The 19328-nt window shown below is 50.3% G+C and overlaps 2 protein-coding genes across 13 annotated transcripts in view; one reads left to right on the top strand and one right to left on the bottom strand.

The window, feature by feature from the left end:
* The first annotated feature begins 768 nt into the window (after positions 1-768).
* Positions 769-19139, top strand: LOC138850531 (GON-4-like protein). Of its 3 annotated transcripts, XR_016210582.1 has the most exons (3): positions 769-1066; positions 7099-7354; positions 18884-19139. XR_016210582.1 is itself a non-coding variant. In XM_089299867.1 (2 exons), the coding sequence occupies exons 1-2, from the start codon at positions 7105-7107 to the stop codon at positions 15041-15043; spliced, it is 261 nt and encodes an 86-aa protein (XP_089155993.1). In that variant the 3' UTR covers positions 15044-15288. The 3 variants fall into 3 exon arrangements, 2 of the variants coding, with proteins under 2 accessions (XP_089155993.1, XP_089155994.1); XM_089299867.1 differs by lacking the exons at positions 769-1066; positions 18884-19139 and adding an exon at positions 15033-15288 and having other exon boundaries at positions 7105-7354; XM_089299868.1 differs by lacking the exons at positions 769-1066; positions 18884-19139 and adding an exon at positions 10718-10740 and having other exon boundaries at positions 7105-7354.
* LOC108177661 (YY1-associated protein 1) overlaps positions 5302-19328 on the bottom strand; it is a 35338-nt gene continuing 21311 nt past the window's right edge. For 3 of the 10 annotated variants that reach the window (XM_070077572.2, XM_070077573.2, XM_070077575.1), the window contains 7 exons: positions 18968-19139; positions 16264-16408; positions 13862-14012; positions 9869-9985; positions 7805-9465; positions 6946-7236; positions 5302-5572 (listed from right to left, as the gene is read on the bottom strand). In XM_070077572.2, coding sequence (XP_069933673.1) covers positions 7864-9465; positions 9869-9985; positions 13862-14012; positions 16264-16408; positions 18968-19139 — 2187 coding nt within the window. In that variant the 3' untranslated portion in view covers positions 5302-5572; positions 6946-7236; positions 7805-7863. Of the gene's footprint in view, positions 5573-6945; positions 7237-7351; positions 9466-9868; positions 9986-13861; positions 14013-16263; positions 16409-18967; positions 19140-19328 lie in introns of all 10 variants that reach the window. The other 7 variants (XM_089299851.1, XM_070077574.2, XM_070077578.1 and 4 more) reach the window with 3 other exon arrangements.

Here is a 19328-nt window from a genome sequence, read left to right as displayed (position 1 = left end):
CAGAAGCCGACAGCCTAAAAGTACCCACAGCCAGAATCAAGGATAAGATTACATAATCGCCGCTACAATCGCCAACAGTCTGACCCTGCCTTGAAACACACCAACTCCCCCATGCCAGGGAAGCCTCCAGAAGCTCCGAGTTGCATTCCTGCCCTCCTGTTGACCTGCTCTTTAGTTCTGGTTCTCATCTCTCTCTCCCTCTCTCCTCTCTCCTCTCTCCCTCCCCTCCACCAGAACTCCTCCCGCCCAACCCCATCCTCAGTTCTAAGCACGGAGAAAAATTCTCAACCATGATCAAGTTTAGCACTCTCCATTAGTCTTTTTGAGAAAAGTTTTATTTACGCAGCACAAAATCCACCTGCTAACGGGTACAACCAAAGGATTTTTACGAAACTTTCGGTGTTGCTTCCCCAGCTTCTGAACTTCAAGAACCTTTAATGGGCTCAAAAATGTGTGCTGACCACAGTCCACCCAAACTCCAGGCGCTGTAGAATTTTGGTTTTTCAAACTCGCGAACGCAGAACAGTCGGCTGCTAGGTCCAGAGAAGCGAATCCCAAGATCTGCACGGCCCCGTGCGATAAACTACCTACACCGCTTCCCCAGCCCTCGCGACTTCCGCCCTAGGCACCCACAGCCCCCCCCCAGGGGGCGGGGCCTCACCCCCGGGAACACTCGGCGGCGGGAGGGAACCCCTCCCAGAGGCCTTCCGGAGGGGGCGGGGCTTGCCTTCCGGAACCTTTCGGCCAGGGGCGGAGTCTTCTACCGAGGCCCTTCGGAGGAAGGCGGAGCCTACCTCGCATCAGGACCAGTCTGGCTGCACCTGCATCCTTGCCTCAGAGCATCCCTGGAGCATCGTAAGAGGCAAGCGCAGCTGGCAACCAGGGACTGCACCGTCGCGGGAGGCGTCTGCCACATACCTGCCCCCTCCCCTGACCTAGCGCGCCACCGAGGCGGCCTCGGCGCTGACCGACGGCTCCCGGAGTGGTCGGACCACTGCAGAAGCATTTCCAGCAACCGCCTCTGATTACGACATGGCTGAGATCACCAATATCCGACCTAGCTTCGGTAAGTACAGGCCGGCAAACCAGGCTGGAGGTGTTCGGAACCGGTGCAGAGCCAGCGGGGCCCAGCCGCCCGGCAGGGAGTGGAGCCGGGACCAGAGCCTTGCAGTGCCGGCCTGCGGCGGTGCGGAGCGGGCAGTGGCTAGCTCCTGATGGGGGCTGCGCGATGCAGGGATGGGACCGAGGGGAGGCATCCGGGGTGCTAAACCCCTGTGTGGTGGTGCACTGTCAGCACCGCTGGAGGTGAGAAGCAGCGAGCGTGCGGAGGACGTGACCCCCTCCTTCTGGGGGAGGAGAGGTGCGGCAGGCCGAGCCCTCCCCCTCTCCCCCTCGGGGCACGCAGGGCGGTGCCCCTTGCTCCCCCTCCCACTCCTAGGGGCTGCGGGGGAGGGAGGTGGCAAGGGGGATGGGACATCAAGATGGCAGCTTGGAGACTGTGGCTGGGTGGCGCGCGGCCAGCGGAGGCGGCCGCTCCTGGGGAAAGAGGGGTGCGGGGGCGGGGAGCAACAAGGAAGCCGCTCCTTCGGCTGGGCAGCTGCAGGCTGGCGCCGGGAGGACACGCGAGCCCTGCGAGCCCCAATCTGCACCCCCCCATTCTGCACCGTAATGGTGGGGTCGGCCCCTCGCTTCCAAATGGCGCTTGGCGCGGCGGGGCTGGGGATGACGTGATGTCTATTTCTGGGCCTCCTGGCAGTGCCGAGGTTCTCCTTCCGGGGCCTTTGTTCCCTGCTTCCCGGGCCGGCTTTTCAAAACCAGCAACTCACCCGTGAGCGCGGGGGCTGGAGGGGGCGGGAGCAGGGCCGCAGGGGGAGGGGCGAGAGGCCCAGCCCAGGGGGAGACCGCTTTGTGTACCAGAGAAAGCATTACGTCATCGCGGAGCCAAGGCTCCCCGACCCAGCCCCGCGGGCCCCAGCAGCAGCTTCACCACACTCCCTGGGCCGCTTCAGAAGCCACGATCGTTTTCCCCTGCGGGGGATTCAAGCTGTGCGCTGGGCTTTCCTGGTCCAATCAATCTAACGGATGGACTTCCCTTGCGTCGCCCTCGGTGTGACTGCAGTTCACCCGCCAGCTGCTGCCAGCTGGGAACCTTCCCGTCCCTTCAGAGCTGCTGTGCCTCCCGGGAGGCAGGAGGTCTGAGCGTCTGATTCCCCTATTTAGGGTGGGGACATAATCTAACCAGGGAACGGGGCTGGAAATGAGCAAAAGCCAGCTGCTCCCCCACCCCCGGCTCTAGGGGAGAAGGCCCCAGATCAGGACAGCAGGCAGAACCCAGGCTCCACACCCCGCAACGCAACGCGCAACGCGGCGCTTCCAGTCTTCCCAAGGCTAACTCCGCCTCACCCTCTCCATCCTTATCCTTTCAGTCCTGTTTCCAAAACACAAGTCCCCTTTGTGATCGCGTGAGCAATCTCTGGTTTTCTCTACTCTTTCTTCTTATGCCTTCTCTCCAACACTTTCCTTTCTCCAGTGCACTTGGGGAGTCCTTGGGAAGGTAGCTAGGGTAGCACTTAATACAGTGGCTGCCATTAGAGGGAAACTCAATGGAAACAGGAAAAGAAACGGTACCACATTTAGTTTCTTTCATGGTAACAGTTGCCTTCAGGTAGGAATGACTGCTTCCTGTGCATTCTCCAGATTCAGGAAGCCGAGGCTCAGGAAGAAACTGTTAGTCAAACAGACTAGCTGTGCCTGGGCTGGAGCAGTATCGGGCTGACGCCAGTGCTCTCCCCATTCCGCTGTTCTCCAGTGGCCCACCTCACAGTGAGAGGCTGTGTTTAGGAGCAGGTGCGATGGGGCTGAAGGAGCCGGGCAGAGACCTTACAGTCTCCTGTTTAAAGAACTGCCACTACAACTTGTTCACGTTGTAGAAAGCACTTGATTTCAAGCACTCTAACAGTTGGCGATACACCATCCCTCAATTATCCATGACCTTGGAGGCACAGAGCAGCAAGCAGCAGTCACAGTAATTTTTTTAAACATTATCTCTTTATATGAGAGTGTTACAAATATAGGCAGAGAGAAAGAGGTCTTACATCCACTGGTTCACTCACCAAAGGGCCATAACAGCCAGAGCTCAACCGATCCAAAGCCAGGAACTAGAAGATTCTTCCATGTCTCCTATGTTGGTGCAGGGTCCAAGCACTTGGGCCACCTTCCAGTCTTTCCAGGCCCATTAGCAGGAAGCCAGATCAGAAGTGGAGCAGCCGGCACTCTAATTAGCACGTGTATGGGATGTCGGCACCGCAGACGGAGGCTTAGCCTACTACGCCACAGTACCAGCCACAGAATCCTGGACTTTTGAGGGAAAAAGTACTTCAGAGACATCTATTCCAATGCCTTGGAGACGTCCTTTCTAGAACGTGCCTGAGCTACAAAGATCCAACTTGTGTATATGAGACCATCTGGCCGCTATGAGGCAGTTCTAGAATTTAGTTCTTTCCATGGAATCAGAAGCTGTCTTCCTGGCACCTGTGCTTGCTGGTGCCAGTTCTTTCCAAAGTTAACAAGATCCTCTTCCACCAAACTACCTAAAATCATGATATTTATAGACAGCTATTATTCCCAGACACCTTCCAATCCAGTTCCTTGCGTGTTTCCTCACGTGCTGTGGTCTCTAGGTCTTTACTCTCCTTATTATCCCTAATGTGTACTACAGACTCTGCTTAAAAGTTGTTAAGAATTTCAATCCCAACACTGCTTTTTAGTGCTATAGAGCATCAGGCAGGATTTCTGAGTCCAGCTTCCTCAGTTCTACAGTTCTAAATGGCACATATGTAATGAGTTCTGATTCAGAGAAAGTTCTAATAAAACACCCGTCATAAACAATAAATTACACACCAAAATGGTAGTTTTTATCATCTGTGCTACACACAGTGCACCATAAGATTTGTTTTTAAGATTTATTTGAAGAGTGACAAAGGGGGAAATAAAAGAGATCTTCCATGCACTGCTTCACTCTCCAAATGGCCATATGGGCTGAGGCAGGGAACCAACACTCTGGGTCTTCCACATGGGTGTCAGAGCCCAAAGAACTTTGGCCACCATCTATTACCTCCCCACATGCATTAGCAGAGGGCCTGGAGAGGAAGCAGAGTAGCTAAATTGAACAGGCATTCCAGTAAGGGATGCCAGCATGACGTACCAAAGCTTAACTGCTGTGAAACAACACGGCATACATGCTGAACGTATACCTACCAACAGTGGACTCTGAACATCATGATGCCACAAAAGCTGGCATTCACCTAATTATACAAGAAGCTTGTAGTTACTGAAGCTACCTACCTCTGTCTTTCTCCTCACTGGAGGATATTTTGCAACACACTTTTCCTGGTATCCTCAGCCAGGGAAAGCTACCAACCAGCTGGACTCTTCCAGACAGCTCATGGACTCACTGCCCAAGGCCGGGAGTGGAAGCTGGCTCTAGGCCAAGCTGCAGCTGGGAAGAGACTGGCAAGAAAGGGACTGATTTGGGCTGGGAACAAAACAGCCTCAAATCCAGGGCCCAAGACACAGAGCACACACAATGGCATTTGCTCAACTGCCAGGAGCTCTTGGCAAGAGCCAAGTCTCTTTCCACTTTGTTAACCCCTTGAGGAGGCGAAACCAGGGCTGGGATCCTGAGCAACAGCCTCCCAGGAGAAGCCCCAGCTGAGACACCCAGAGCCTGTGCAGCTCCACTCCGGAGCCTCCCAGCCTCTCCCTAAGCTGCTTCCCCAGTCGGCACCTCTGTGCAGCGCTGTGGTCCACCTGAGCCATGGCTCTCGTGCCCTGGTCCCTCATCCTCCAACCCCCTGCAAATCCTCACTCTGTGCCACAGAAGGCCTGCCCTTTCCACATCTCCCCTTGGAGAGCATCCGCCAGGCTACCACGGGTCACTGCACACCCGGTGTAAAGAGCGCTCCCGAGCCTGTGCACGGTATGTATCCCCAAAGAGCCCTGGGGGGAGACAGGCAAGAGGCCATGCCACAGCCAACCACCCCACCCCAACACCTAACTGCATTCCCTAGCAGAAAACTCACCTCCAGTCCCTCCCACTGGTCCAGTGTGGCCACACTGAAGGAGCCCAGGTCTGGCCACCATGTCTGACTCTGCCCATTTCACTGATGATGCTGGCCAACAAGTTACCCAGTGGCCTTGGTCTCTCTCTAGGCTGGATCAGGGAAGCCAATGGGTCCCTTGAAATACAGGAAAAGCTGTAATAAGCATTAACAATTAACAACAAAAATGTCTGAGGAGGACTTTCGAACCATTTCTTTTTTATTTTTTTTCTTAAGATTTATTTATTTTATTTGAAAGTCAGAATTCCAGAGAGACAGAAGGAGAGGCAGAGATAGAGAGAGAGTGAGAGGTCGGTCCTCCATCCACTGGTCCACTCCCCAACTGGCCACAAGGGCTGGAGCTGTGCCAATCTGAAACCAGGAGTCAGGAGCTTCTTCCAGTTTCCCACATGGGTGCAGGGGCCCAAGGACTTGGGCCATCTTCTACTGCTTTCCTAGGCCATAGCAGAGAGCTGTATCGGAAATGAAGAAGCCGGGACTTGAACCAGTGCCCATATGGATGCCGGCACTGCAGGCGGTGGCCTTACCCACTATACCACAGTACCAGCCCATATATATGTATTTTTTAATCAATTTATTTATTTGAAAGTCAGAGTTACTGAAAGGCAGAGGCAGAGATAGAGAGGTCTTCCATCCAATGGTTTACTCCCAAAATGGCTGCAACAGCCGGAGCTGGGCCAATCCAAAGCCAGGAGTTTCTTCTGAGCCTCCCATGTAGGTGCTGGGGCCCAAGGAATTGGGACATCTTCTACTGCCTTCACAGACCACAGCAGAGTTGAATCAGAAGTGGAACAGCCAGGACTCCAATCAGTGCCCATATGGGATGCCAGCACTGCAGGGAGCAGCTTTACCTGCTATGCCACAGCATTGGCCCATCGTACCATTTCTTTTTAAAAATTCATTTATTGCAAAAGTAGAACATCAGAGACAGAGACACACACAAAGAGGTCTTCCATCCTCTGGTTCACTCCCCAAATAGCTGCAACACCTGGGACTAAGCCAAGCTGAAGCCAGAAGCCAGGCACTTTATCTATGTCTCCCACATGGGTGGAAAGGGCCCAAGAACGTGAACCATCTGCTGCTGCCTTCTTAGGCAGCAGCAGAATGGGGCTGGATGAGAAGTGGAGCAGCCAGGTATCAAATTGGTGCTCCAATATGGGATGCTGGCATCAGGCACAGCTTAACCCCAGTACCACAACCCCAGCCATGAAACTGATTTAAGTGGCAACTATGTTTTGTTTTGTTTTTTAAAAAATTTTATTTGAGAGGTAGAACCGCAGTGAGAGGGAGAGACACAGAGAAAGGTCTTCCTTCATTGGTTTACTCCCCAGATGGCCCAATGGCCGGAGCTGCAATGATCAAAAGCTAGGAGCCAGGAGTTAACCCTGGGCCTCCCACACGGGTGCAGGGGCCCAAGCACTTGAGCCATCCTCCACTGCCTTCCCAGTGCACTGCAGAGAGCCAGAATAGGAGCAGCCAGTACTAGAACCAGCGCCCATATGGGATACTAACACTGCAGACGGAGGATTAACCTGCTCCATCAAGGAGCCCATACTGAAAGATATGTTTTCTAATATTTCACTCAAATCGTAATGAAGGTGAATTTGCAGGAGAAGAGAGGTGATGCACCTAGGGCTGGAGGATGAGAAGGAAACCTCAGGAAAAGATAGAAATTGCTGGCGGGGCCAGCGCTGTGGCACACTAGGTTAATCCTCCACCTGTGGCGCCGGCATTCCCATATGGGCGCCGATTCTAGTGCCGGCTGCTCCTCTTCCAGTCCAGCTCTCTGCTGTGGCCTGGGAAAGCAGGTGTGAGCCAGACTTACCTCTCACACCAGGTTCCTACATCCTGGGACTCCTGCTGCTCCTCACAGGTGTGGGGGCCCGCTCTTTATCGTAGGAGCCCCGGTACAGCTCTGTGAGCTGGGAGCCGTAGTGAGCCTGCCGGAGCCATTGTGAGTGCTCTTTGGGGGTTGCAGGAAACTATGGAGAAGCTGACTTGGCTGGCATCTGAAAGGCGCATGAGTCAGGAGGGGGAGTCTGAGGAAGAGAACTCCCAGGAGGAGAACTCCGAGCCGGAAGAGGAGGAAGAGGAAGAAGCCGAGGGGATGGAGAGCCTGCAGAAAGAGGACGAAATGACTGATGAGGCGGTTGGAGACGCTGCCGAGAAGCCCCCTTCCACCTCCGCCTCCCCCAAGACGGCTCCGGAAGTGGAGGCCAGCAGAGCCCCACCAGGTGAGTCGGTCAGGCCGGTGCCGAGGGCTGGGTCTCACGTGGCCTTCCCATCTACAGTGGGTGGCTGTAAAGCCGCTGGAGGATCCCGGAGGGGATCTACTGGCTCTCCCCTGCGTCCGCCCTTCCCCAGAACACATGGTTCACGTGGCGCCTCTGCAGAGAAGAGACGCTCAGGAACTTCTCCTTTTATTGCGCTGACGGCTAGATAAGTTCGCGCAGGTGTTTGAACTGTTCTCACCTGACTGTCCTGTGTGAGGCCCCGTGCCCTGTTTATCTCAGAAAACAGTGCATGTTCCTCATGAAGACATAGCCTGTGGCAAGACCAGCACAGAGCCGCGCTCACTCTGTAGCTTCCTTTCTCAATGTGCAGTGGCCGCTACCTCCTGGTCATGCCACGTGGTGCACTTGCACTGCACAGACATGGAGCTGACTCGGCTGAGCCAGGCTTACCTCTCACACCACGTTTCCTGCATACAGAATTCAAAAATCCACACAGTGTGGCCTATAATTCATGGAAAATGTGTATTATAAAAAAAAAAAGTTTCTGGCCCAGCAGAGATCCCCGCTGACTGCCCATCGACGGTGGAGGAGTCTTCGGGCTTCCCAGGGGTGCTGCTATGCAGCATTTCAGGGTCCACGGAGGACAAGGCCTTCTGTGGCGATCTGCTCACTTCCCCAGAGTTCCCTTCATCAGCAGGCTCCTGAGAGGCTGAAGGGGCTTTAGCTGGTGGGCCCTTCTCCCCCTCCTTCCGTATCACTGTCTGTTTCTTCACGTCCCTGGCACTGCTCGACCCCTCCCCTGCAGAGACAATGTCCATTTCCACGGAGTGCTCTTCTTTGACTCCATCACAAACGTCCTGCACAGGGGGTCCACTGGAGACTTCCTCCCCGGCATCTTCAGGTTCCACCTTGACCGTTCCATCCAGACCCCCGGGGGCAGAGTTCAGATGTTCCTGGAGGCGCGGAGGCAGAGGCTCCAGCATTTGTATCCCCTCCTCTGTTTTCACAACAGTCCAATAGGCACAGTTCTCTGACAGTCCTTCCTGGCTTTCTCTGTTTGCTACTGGAGGCCCTGGGCTGCGCTCCTCTTTGGGGAAGACAGTTGCACACACAGGAGATAGTTCCTGGGGTTCCAATTTGGGCACTGGGCTTTGAAAGGCACTCTGCCCTTCAACCAAAGGACAAGCAATGTCCACATTCACATGGGCCTCATCTTCAGGGGTGGGTGGTACAGGAAGATTCACAGAGTTGCTGGAAACAATTAAGGGTGAGATGGAGGAAGCCACGAGGGGCTGGTTCAGTGGACAGGGGAAGGAAGTAGGGTTAACCAAGAGGGTGGTGATGGGAATGGTCTGGGGGCTCTGGGCCACAGCTGCATTAACAGGCTGGATCACGTTACAGCCACTGCCCAGGCTCACAACCTTCACGGTGGTGGCAGGAACAGTAAAGATAACTGGTGGGGGGGAGATTAAGGGGGCGGTTTTCAGACAGGGAGAAGACTTGGAACCCTTTCGCTTTGAGGATCTCCGTCTAACACATGGCTTTCTGAACTTGGATGGACCAAGTGAAGGCAGCATTATCTTGGGCACGGGGGCAGAGGAGAGCACAGTCTGGCTATCAGACAGAGGGAAGCTGGGCCTGGCCTCCAAGGACATAGTAGGCAGTGCTGTTGACGAATCAAAACTATCAGTCCCATTGATCCCCAGCGGAGAGACACCGGGAACTGCTGGTGTGCCAGTGGCCGGATGGATCAGGTGAGGGATCCGCACGATTTTGCTGGGAGGGGCTTCTGACTGCGTTGACCGGGCTGGAGTTTTCCCAGGGTTGAAGCCAGGCTGGAGAGAGGGGTTAGGTCGGATAAGGAGGGGCTTCAGCACTGATGACCGCTTCTGACTCCAAGCCTTCCTGGAAAACCGGTTGGCAACTGGCTTTAGGTTCAGGACTACACCTTTGGGCAACAGCAGTGGGTACTGAGTTTCACTTCCCAGCTCTGCTCCGTTTTTCTCCAGTCCTTGTTCTGCGCCGATCTCAGCGGTTCCAGTCCCGTTGCCTGCCTCTCTCGCACCACCAGCCAGGCGGCGCAGTTCATCCTGGATGGATGGCAGACTGGCCTGTGGGGAGCAAGAACACTCTGATCCCGCGCGTGTAACAGTTCGCGACAAAGAACACAGCTTTCTAGATTAGGGACCTCTGCAATACAGGCTCAGGAGACCTTTCCAAGATGGGTTTTTCCGCATACCAACTTTCTACAAAGACAACATTCTAATTATATGCTCTAGAAACTAGTTGCTGAATTTTCTTCAGCAAATTATTATTATACCTATAGTTTTGAAAAGGTTCTAGAAACTCACCTGGGGGAAAGGCAGAAAACTGACAAGGGAAAAGAAATGAGGAAGATTGCTGAAGTCCTAGTTCTATCTATTAGTAAAATGTTAGAAGCTTAAAGGAGCCCTGGAAATTTCTCCCAGAATTCTGTGTCCTTCCGTTCCCAACAGCCTTGGAGGAGGGCTGTACCTTTAGCCAGAAGGGGAGGCGGTGTTCTTCCCTCTCCACCGGTGGCTTCCACTGATGTGGCTGGATCTCCTCACAGCACTTCAGTAAGACAGGCAGCTGCTTAGTCTTCTTATAAAACTGGGCAGGAAGAAACAAGACACACCTTACCTTCCTCCAAGAAACATGGCCTGCTGTTTGAGATATACAGGCACACATGAATATCCATACACTTTATTTATTTATTTATTTTTTGACAGGCAGAGTGGACAGTGAGAGAGAGAGACAGAGAGAAAGGTCTTCCTTTGCTGTTGGTTCACCCTCCAATGGCCGCCACAGTCGGTGCGCTGCGGCCGGCGCACCACGCTGATCTGATGGCAGGAGCCAGGTGCTTCTCCTGGTCTCCCATGGGGTACAGGGCCCAAGCACTTGGGCTATCCTCCACTGCACTCCCTGGCCACAGCAGAGAGCTGGCCTGGAAGAGGGGCAACCGGGACAGAATCCGGTGCCCCGACCGGGACTACTACCCGGTGTGCCCGTGCCACAAGGCGGAGGATTAGCCTAGTGAGCCCCAGCGCCGGCCCATCCATACACTTTAAAAAAGCATATGCTTAGTGATTTGGGATTTCAATTTAAACTAATCTCTAATAAAGACTTTTAAATTGCTCAAAACTTCTGGACTAAGGATCTCCATTCTAATTTCCAGGAAGGGGAGAGTTTAGGTCACAGACAAAAAAAGCAGGTCAGAGTAATCTTCCATAAGATTTGCTCCCAGGGCTGGCACTGTGGTCTAGCAAGTAAAGCCACCGCCTACAGTGCCGGCATCTCATATGTGCTCCCGTTCGTTTCCCGGCTGCTCCATTTCCAATCCAGCTCTCTGATACGGCCTAGGAAAGATGTGGAAGATGGCCCGGATCTTTGAGCCCCTGCACCCACATGGTAGTCCTGGAAGAAGTTCATTGCTCCTGGCTTTGGGTCGGCCCAGTTCTGGCCATTGTGGCCATCTGCGGAGTGAAGCAGCAGGTAGAAACCCACCCCCTCTCTCTGCCTCTCTGTAACTCTGCCTTTCAAATAAATAAATCTTAAAAAAAAAAATTTTTTTTTGCTCCTACTCAGCAGGTACAATACAGAGTGCCTCAACCCTCATCTTGGACAATGGAAGCTTCCTTTTAAGCAAATGATGGGAAAAAAGACTAAGGTTCAGCTTTAAGGGTAAATGAAAAGAATTGAACTTAAACCACTGACAAAAATTATCTACTCATCTAGCATATGCTGGGGTCCTTTCTATGTGCAAAGCTTAAACCCCGACACACAGCCAGGAGAAGCCATTCCTCCTCTCAAGTAGTGTGCAGACCAGTGGGAGATACATCAAGTAGATCAGTAATCATATTTTAAGTGAAAAAAGCACAAAGTATTCGTGGTTGTGGCACGAAGGGTTTGTCTGTCACTTGAGATGCCAGCATTCCATATCAGACTGCTAGTTTGAGTACCAGCAGCTTTGCTCCCATCTAGCTCCCTGCTATTGTCCCTAGGAAAGCAATAGAAGATGGCTCAATTGCTTGGACCCCTGCCAACCCTGTGGGAAATGCAGCCGAAGTCCAGGCTTCTGGCTTTGGAATGGCCAAGCTCCAGCCATGGTGACCATTTAGGGAGTGAACTAGAAGACAGAAGATCTGTCTTTGTCTCTCCTTTCTATTACTATGCCTTTTAAATACATATATCAATATTTAAATGAAAAAAAAAAAAAGATGTTACACAAAAAACAACACACAACAGGGATAAAAAATATTTTCTAGAGCAGGAACAACAGATGAATACTAATGGAATGGAATTTGCTAAGTCAGGCAGAGGAGGATAAAGTCTACTAAACCTGCAAAATCATGAATGTATTTTAAGGCACCTAAAAGATGCTCCTCCTTTCAAATAAATAAATAAACCTTAAAACCTTCTCAAAAATGTTTCCATCTACAATTCTGGATGTAAGAAATATAGAGAGTAGAACAGAAATTTATGTTACATTTTATCTCTTTTTTTTTTTTTTTTTTTTTTTTTTGACAGGCAAAGTAGACAGTGAGGGAGAGAGAGAGAGAGAAAGGTCTTCCTTTGCTGTTGGTTCACCCTCCAGTGGCAGCAGCGGCCGGTGCACTACGCTGATCCAATGCTGGAAGCCAGGTGCTTCTCCTGGTCTCCCATGCGGGTGCAGGGCCCAAACACTTGGGCCATCCTCCACTGCACTCCCGGGCCACAGCTGAGAGCTGGCCTGGAAGAGGGGCAACCGGGACAGAATCCGGTGCCCCAATTGGGACTAGAACCCGGTATGCCGGCGCTGCAGGTGGAGGATTAGCCTACTGAGCTGTGGCACGGCATAAATAAATCTTAACAAAGAATGCAGACAGAGCTACATCTTCCACTTTGTTTAAAGTTAATAAATAATATCTAAATCCAAAATACCCAGATATGGAAGTGAATATGCCATCTAACACACCCTGGTTAGCAAAAAAAAAGAAAAAAAAAAGAAAATAAAGCAAAGCAAGAAAGAAAATTAATTTTTAAGAATTTTTATTTGAAAAGCAGGGAAAAGAATGAGACAAAGATTTTTCTACCCACTATTTCACTCACCAAACGGCCAAGCAGCTAGGGCTAGGAGAATCTCAAGACAGAAGCCTTGGCCGGCGCAGCGGTTCAGCAGGCTAATCCTCCACCTTGCGGCGCCAGCACACCAGGTTCTAGTCCTGGTTGGGGCGCCAGATTCTGTCCCGGTTGCCCCTCTTCCAGGCCAGCCCTCTGCTGTGGCCCGGGAGTGCAGTGGAGGATGGCCCAAATGCTTAGGTCCTGCACCCCATGGGAGACCAGGAGAAGCACCTGGCTCCTGCCATCGGATCAGCGCGGTGCACCGGCCGCAGCGCACTGGCCGCGGCGGCCATTGGAGGGTGAACCAACGGCAAAGGAAGACCTTTCTCTCTGTCTCTCTCTCTCTCACTGTCCACTCTGCCTGTCAAAAAAAAAAAAAAGACAGGAGCCTAGAACTCAATCTGAGTCTCCCATTTAGGTGGCAGGGATACAAATACTTAAGCCATCACGTGCTGCCTTCCACTCAGAGTTGGAATCAGAAGTGGAGCCAGAACTTGAACACAGACACTGCAATATTATTTGTGGTTATCCCACGTGGTATCTTAATCCTGGCACCGAATACTCACCGTATAGAATTACTGGACCCATAAAATCATTTAAAACTTGACTGTTTAAATACTAACTTTGATAGAAATATCTAAATAAAAAAAAAAGAGTTAAATAGAAAGATATAAATGGAATTCTGTCCAGCCTTTAAAGATTAGAGTAAAAGAAAAACAGCAGCTAGGGAGAAACATACATATATAAAATTTTTCAACACTTGAACAATTTTATATGAAGGGTCTTCAAAGTTTATGGAAAACGATAATAAAAAAAAGCTGGGGCCAGTGCTGTAGCGCAGCAGGTTAAAGCCCTGGCCTGCAGCACCAGCACCCCATATGGGCCCCCGTTAAGTCCTGGCTGCTCTCTGCTGTGGCCTGGGAAAGCAGTAAAAAAGATGGCACAAGTGCTTGGGCCCCTGCACCCAGGTGGGAGACCCAGAAGAAGCTCCTGGCTCCTGGCTTCTGATAAGACCAGCTCCAGCCGTTGCGCCCTTCTGGGGAGTGAACCAGGAAATGGAAGACATTTCTCTCTGGCTCTACCTCTCTCTGTAACTCTTTCAAATAAATAAAATAGATCTTTAAAAAAAAAAAAAAAGCTATGCACTTTTGTCAAAACACTTCGAAGTGCCCTGTATTCGGGGGAATACCCCTAGAGAGGGAGGGAAGGAAGGTGCTCCAGGAGAGAACACTGGGTCAATGTCCCTGAAAAGGCAGCAGGAGGGGAATTAGCCCAGTGCTCGGTGAGAGGAATCAGCCTTAGGTAAAAGGAAATCCCTCTTGACACGGAGCCCAGCACACGCAGGGCGCCCAGGTGGAGTACCGAGGTGGAGCAGGAAGCACTCACCTTAATGATGTTGTCAGGAGCTCGGTTCATGTTGAGGTTCTTGATTCTCACCGTCAGTTGGTGGGCAGTCTTGCAGGTCAGGAGATACTTGCTGATGAGTGGCTTAGGAAACTCAGTCCCCTCAAAATGCTTCAGTCCTAAAGCTAACAAACTGAGAAAGGACCAATGACATGAAACCTGACTTCTTTCGTCTGAAACCCTTCCCACACATTTAACAATCTACTTTTTTCTATCCAGTTCTTGTACAAGTTGAAGCTACTCAACAGAAAATTACACACATTTGTGAATGCTATTAATTACTGTGAATAAAAAACAAAAAGAAATTCCCAAGTGGGAATAAACCAGACATAAAACATTTAAAAAATCAGATCATGATGAGTTTTTCACTGAAAATACAAAGATAGTTCAAAGATGAAAGAAAAGAGGGCAATTCTAATAAAACAAACATTTAACAAATAAACAAGTACCAGATTACAGAATTAAACCAGCACCAGCACTACCTCCTAATAAAACATACACAATTTCGGCTACAAACGTATAGATTTCCTGATGGCAGTCTGGTAATATGCATAAAGAAACATAATCATGTTTAGAATCTTTCTCAAGCCATCTTACTCATGGAAATTAACCCACTCAAAATATTTTAAAAACCTCCATGCACAACGTTCCTTGGTGAAACCTTACTAAGTACAGCAAAACAGGGCACCAGCATTGTGGCATAGCAAGTTAAGCCCCTGCCTGCAATGTTAGCATCTCATACGGGCACGAGTTTTAGACCTGGCTGCTCCAGTTCCAATCCAGCTCCCTGCTAATGTGCCTGGAAAAGCAGTGGAAGATAGCCAAAGTGCATGGGCCCTGTACCTATGTAGGAGACACGGAGGAAGCTCCAGGCTCCTGACTTCAGCCTGGCCCAGGCCAGGACACTGCAGCCATTTGGGGAGTGAACCAGCAGATGGAATATCTATCTCTCCCTCTCTCTAACTGTGCCTTTCAAATAAATTTTAAAAATCTTACACACACACACACACAAAAATGCCCATAACAGTTCTATTGTAGGGCTACTAACTATGGTTAAGGTACTGGTGTACACAGTAGGCTGAGCAACCGCCTGCAGTGCCAGAATCCCATATAGGCACAGGTGTGAGTCCCGCCTACTCCACTTCTGATTCAGCTCCCTGCTAATGCACCTGGGAAAGCAGTGGAAGAGGGCCCAAGTGCATGAGCCCCTGCAACCACATGGGAGACCCAGAAGTTCCTGGCTCCTGGCTTGGGATTGATGCAGCTCCGGCCATTGCAGCCATCTGGGGAGTGAACCATCGGATGGAAGACTTTCTCTCTCTCTCTCTCTCTCTCTGCCTCTCCTCCTCCCCTCTCTCTGTGTAACTCTGATTTTCAAATAAATAAATCTTTGAAAAAAAAAGAAAAAATATATCTGGGCACAGTAGGAAAACAGATAAAAAGTTTTTTCTTTGGAAAAATTTTCTTCAATAGCATTACATGATTGGTATTACAATAAATACAAGATACGAGAAAAAGGCTTCTTTGGACTTTCTTTCCCCAAGACTGTAGCTGCCTTCTGGCAAGACACCCTTTCCCCTGGCCAGCACTCAGCTATGGTGAATTGAAGCGATGCTGAGCCCCCTGGTTGAGAGGTTTCCATCATGGGCCGGTGCTGTGTCACAGCAGGTTTACACCCTGGTCTGAAGCACCAGCATCCCATATGAGCACTGGTTCGAGACCTGGCTGCTCCACTTCCAATCCAGCTCTCTGCTATGACCTGGGGAAGCAGTAGAAGATGGCCCAAGACCTTGGGCTCCTGCACCCATGTGGGAGACCCAGAAGAAGCTCCAGGCTCCTGGCTTCAGGTTGGCACAGCTCTGGCTATTGAGGCCAATTGAGGAACCAACAGATGGAAGATCTCTCTCTCTCTCTCTGCCTCTCCTCTCTCTGTGTAACTCTGACTTTCCAATAAATAAATAAATCTTAAAAAAAAAAAAAAAAAAAAACAATAAATACAAGATACAGAGGAACATCTGAGGGAAACATCTGAGGAACCCCTGAGAGCCGGCCGGCAGTGTGCCGCTCCTCTGCGGAAGCAGGGAAAGCGGCAGGGGTGCCGCCCCTCCGCAGAGGCCGGGGGGGCCGGCAGCTAACCTGGGACGGAAAAATAAATAAATAAATAAATAAATAAATAAATACAAGATACGGTGATTTAAATGTTTCAAAAATGCACATGCCACTCCCTGGGAAGAGCAGTATCTGGCACACACTATAAACCATGCACCTGTGCTTCCTTTTGTGTCCATGACTTAGTCTACCCGTCCTACTTTCTTCCTCAGCACCTCAAGAATTCTGTATTTTCCTGGGGACAGCCTGTTCCAATTCCCCACGTCAACACTTACTTGTCTTCAGCTTTGGTGAAGGTCATCTTATGCTTGGGATTCTTTGCCTTCAGGGAACACACCGGAAGTAGCTCTGGATACATGAAAACCTTGCTGGTGGCCAGGATCCAAGCCACTTGCTTTGGCAAACAGGGAAATTCAGAAGCTGTAAGAAGAAATAGGGGCCAACACTGTGGTGTAGCAGGTAAAGCCACCGCCTGCAGTGCCAGCATCCCATATGGGCGCCAGTTCAGGCCTTGGTTGCTCCTGTTTCAATACAGCTCTCTGCAATGGGCTGGGAAAGCAGTGGAGGATGGCCCAAGTTCTTGGGCCCCTGCACCCAAATGGGAGATGTGGAAGAAGCTCCTGGCGACCATTTGGGGAATGAACCAGCAGATGGACAACTTCTCTCTCTCTCTGCCTCTGTTCTCAGTAACTCTGCCTTTCGAATAGATGAATAAGTAAATCTGAGAGAGAGAGAGAGAGAGAAAGGAAGGAAGAAAAAAAAAAAAGAAATACCTGTGATAAACGGAATTCTAGGACACAGGAGGGCTTCACAAAACGTTGTGAATGCACATCTGCGTTTAGGTAGAGCTGCCTTTGTCTAATCTGATCCTCTCCCACCTATCCACCCTCCACCCCCAAAATTTCCAGTCTTTCCCAATCTCATACATGCCTAAAGGGATTTTTTTTTATTTGACAGGTAGAGCTATAGACAGTGAAAGAAAGACAGAGAGAAAGGTCTTCCGTCCGTTGTTCACTCCCCAAATGGCCACCATGGCCGGTGCTGTGACAATCCGAAGCCAGGAACCCAGTGCCTCTTCCTGGTCTCCCATGCAGATGCAGGAGCCCAAGCACTTGGGCCATCCTCCACTGCCCTCCCAGGCCACAGCAGAGAGCTGGACAGGAAGAGGAGCAACTGGGACTAGAACACGGCGCCCATCTGGGATACCGTTGCCACAGACGGAGGATTAACCAAGTGAGCCATGGCGCTGACCCCATGCCTAAAGGGATTTGATGCCAGTAAAAGTTGATTCTTATTCTTTTCTATGTAAACTCTTTTTTCTTTAATAAAGATTTATTTATTTATTAGAAAGTCAAAGTTGGATGTTGGCCGCAACAGCCGGAGCTGTGCTGATCCAAAGCCAGGAGCCAGGAGCTTCTTCCAGGTCTCCCACATGGGGGCAGGGGCCCAAGGTCTTGGGCCATCTTCTACTGCTTTCCCAGGCCATAGCAGAGAACTGGATTGGAAGTGGAGCAGCCGGGACTAGAACTGGTGCCTATATGGGATGCCGGCGCTTCAGGCCAGGGCGTTAACCTGTTGTGCCACAGTGCCAGGCCCTCTATGCAAACTCTTAACACACTATGGGTACCATTTCATGTCCCAGCTGCTCCACTTCTGATGCAGCTCTCTGATAATGACCTGGGAAAAGCAGCAGAGGTTGGCCCAAGCATTTAGGAACCCTGCTGCCCACGTGGGAGACATGGAGAAGCTCCTTAAGGTGACTTTTGACCATACCCCGCCCTGGCTGTTGTGGCCATCTGGGAGGTAAACCAACAGTGGAAAATCTGTCTTGCCCTCTGTCTCTGTAAACTTTGACTTTCAAATAAATAAATCAACTTTTAAAAAAATAAATTCATTTCATGAAAAATATTCTGAAATCTTGTTGTCTTTTCATAATAGATATTCCATTAATTTTTGAAGACCACTCACATATCCAATTTAATGATAAGGTTCAGAGATTTTAAATCAAATCCAAAGACAAGCCTAATAGAAAATAAACTCCAAATACTTGGCTAAATCAGGAAACAAATCAGAAGCAAACACTGGAGGCCAGCACTGTGGCATAGTAGGTTAAGCCTCTGCCTTTGACACCAGCAGCCCAGATGGGCAACAGTTCATGTCCCAGCTGCTCCTCTTATGATCCAGCTCTCTGTTAATGCTTTGGGAAAGCAGAAGAATGTGGCCCAAGTACGTGGGCCCCTGCACCCACGTGGGAGACCCAGAAGAAGCTCCGGCTCTTGCCTTTGGACAGGCCCAGCTCCTCCCATTGCATCCATTAAGGGAGTGAACCAGTGGTTGGAAACCTCTATCTCTCCCTCTCTCTGCAACTGTGCCTCTACAACAAATGAGTAAATTTTTAATTTAAAAAAAAAAAAAAGAGAGAGAGAGAAAGAAAAAAAGAAGCAAACACTTGGTTACAGGGAACAGCAAATATTTTCTGAAAAATTACCAACATAATGCAAATAGAAATGAAACTTGCAAATTTCTTAAAAACATTGTGCCTAACTCTCACATCAACATTTCAAACTGCACATACCTAACCTATAATCACTATGGGAATGAGCTGATCTTAAAGAAAAATCAAAACATGATCAAACTTTACCACTAAACATCCATCGTAACCACCCCGTCTATGGGGATCTCACTGCTTACGTTTAAGCCCTTATCATTCAAGTCCAATTCTTAGCTCTGACTCCACATTTCTTTCTTTCACTCGCTACCCTGCTGCCCACTGCCTCCATGCCTTACCTAAGCCCAAATATTACCATGTAATTCTAGAACCTCAAAAGTAAGTACAAACGGAGGATAAAAGTCAGAAGCAAAGAACTATGAATATCCTATGATCTTCCTTCCTAGGAAATCATCCCTGGAAATGTTCTGTGGGATAAGACTCCAAGTCTCACTGCAAGAAACACCTTGAAGTTAACAACTGTTCCTTACCAGTCTTCTTCACAGTTTTGCGAGGACTCCAGTCAACGCTGACGTGTGTACTGAAGTCTTCAATGAGCTGCATAGCTCCCATCAAATTACAGGGTTGGAACAAGGTTTGAAACTTGGGGTTGAACTGATGGTGAAGGGCGACGGAGCTCTGAGCAAACATTCCCAGCTCTTTCTGAGAAAAAGGACACAGTGGACATCGAATACTAAATCCCGGTCCCTCCACCTCTCAGAGGCTGCCTTCCTACTACACTGTCCCACAAAGACTGCTCTTCAGTGAGCCCTCGGGGACTCAGGGCTGTTTCTGTGATGCATTCACTCACTTCTGTTTTATTGGACTGACTGGTCCTCAGTTTGTGGATGC

Source organism: Oryctolagus cuniculus, chromosome 7 (genome assembly GCF_051225735.1).
Source record: "Oryctolagus cuniculus isolate XC-2025 breed Fujian yellow rabbit chromosome 7, ASM5122573v1, whole genome shotgun sequence".
Classification (NCBI taxonomy): domain Eukaryota; kingdom Metazoa; phylum Chordata; class Mammalia; order Lagomorpha; family Leporidae; genus Oryctolagus; species Oryctolagus cuniculus.
This window is presented reverse-complemented; position numbering and strand designations above follow the sequence as displayed.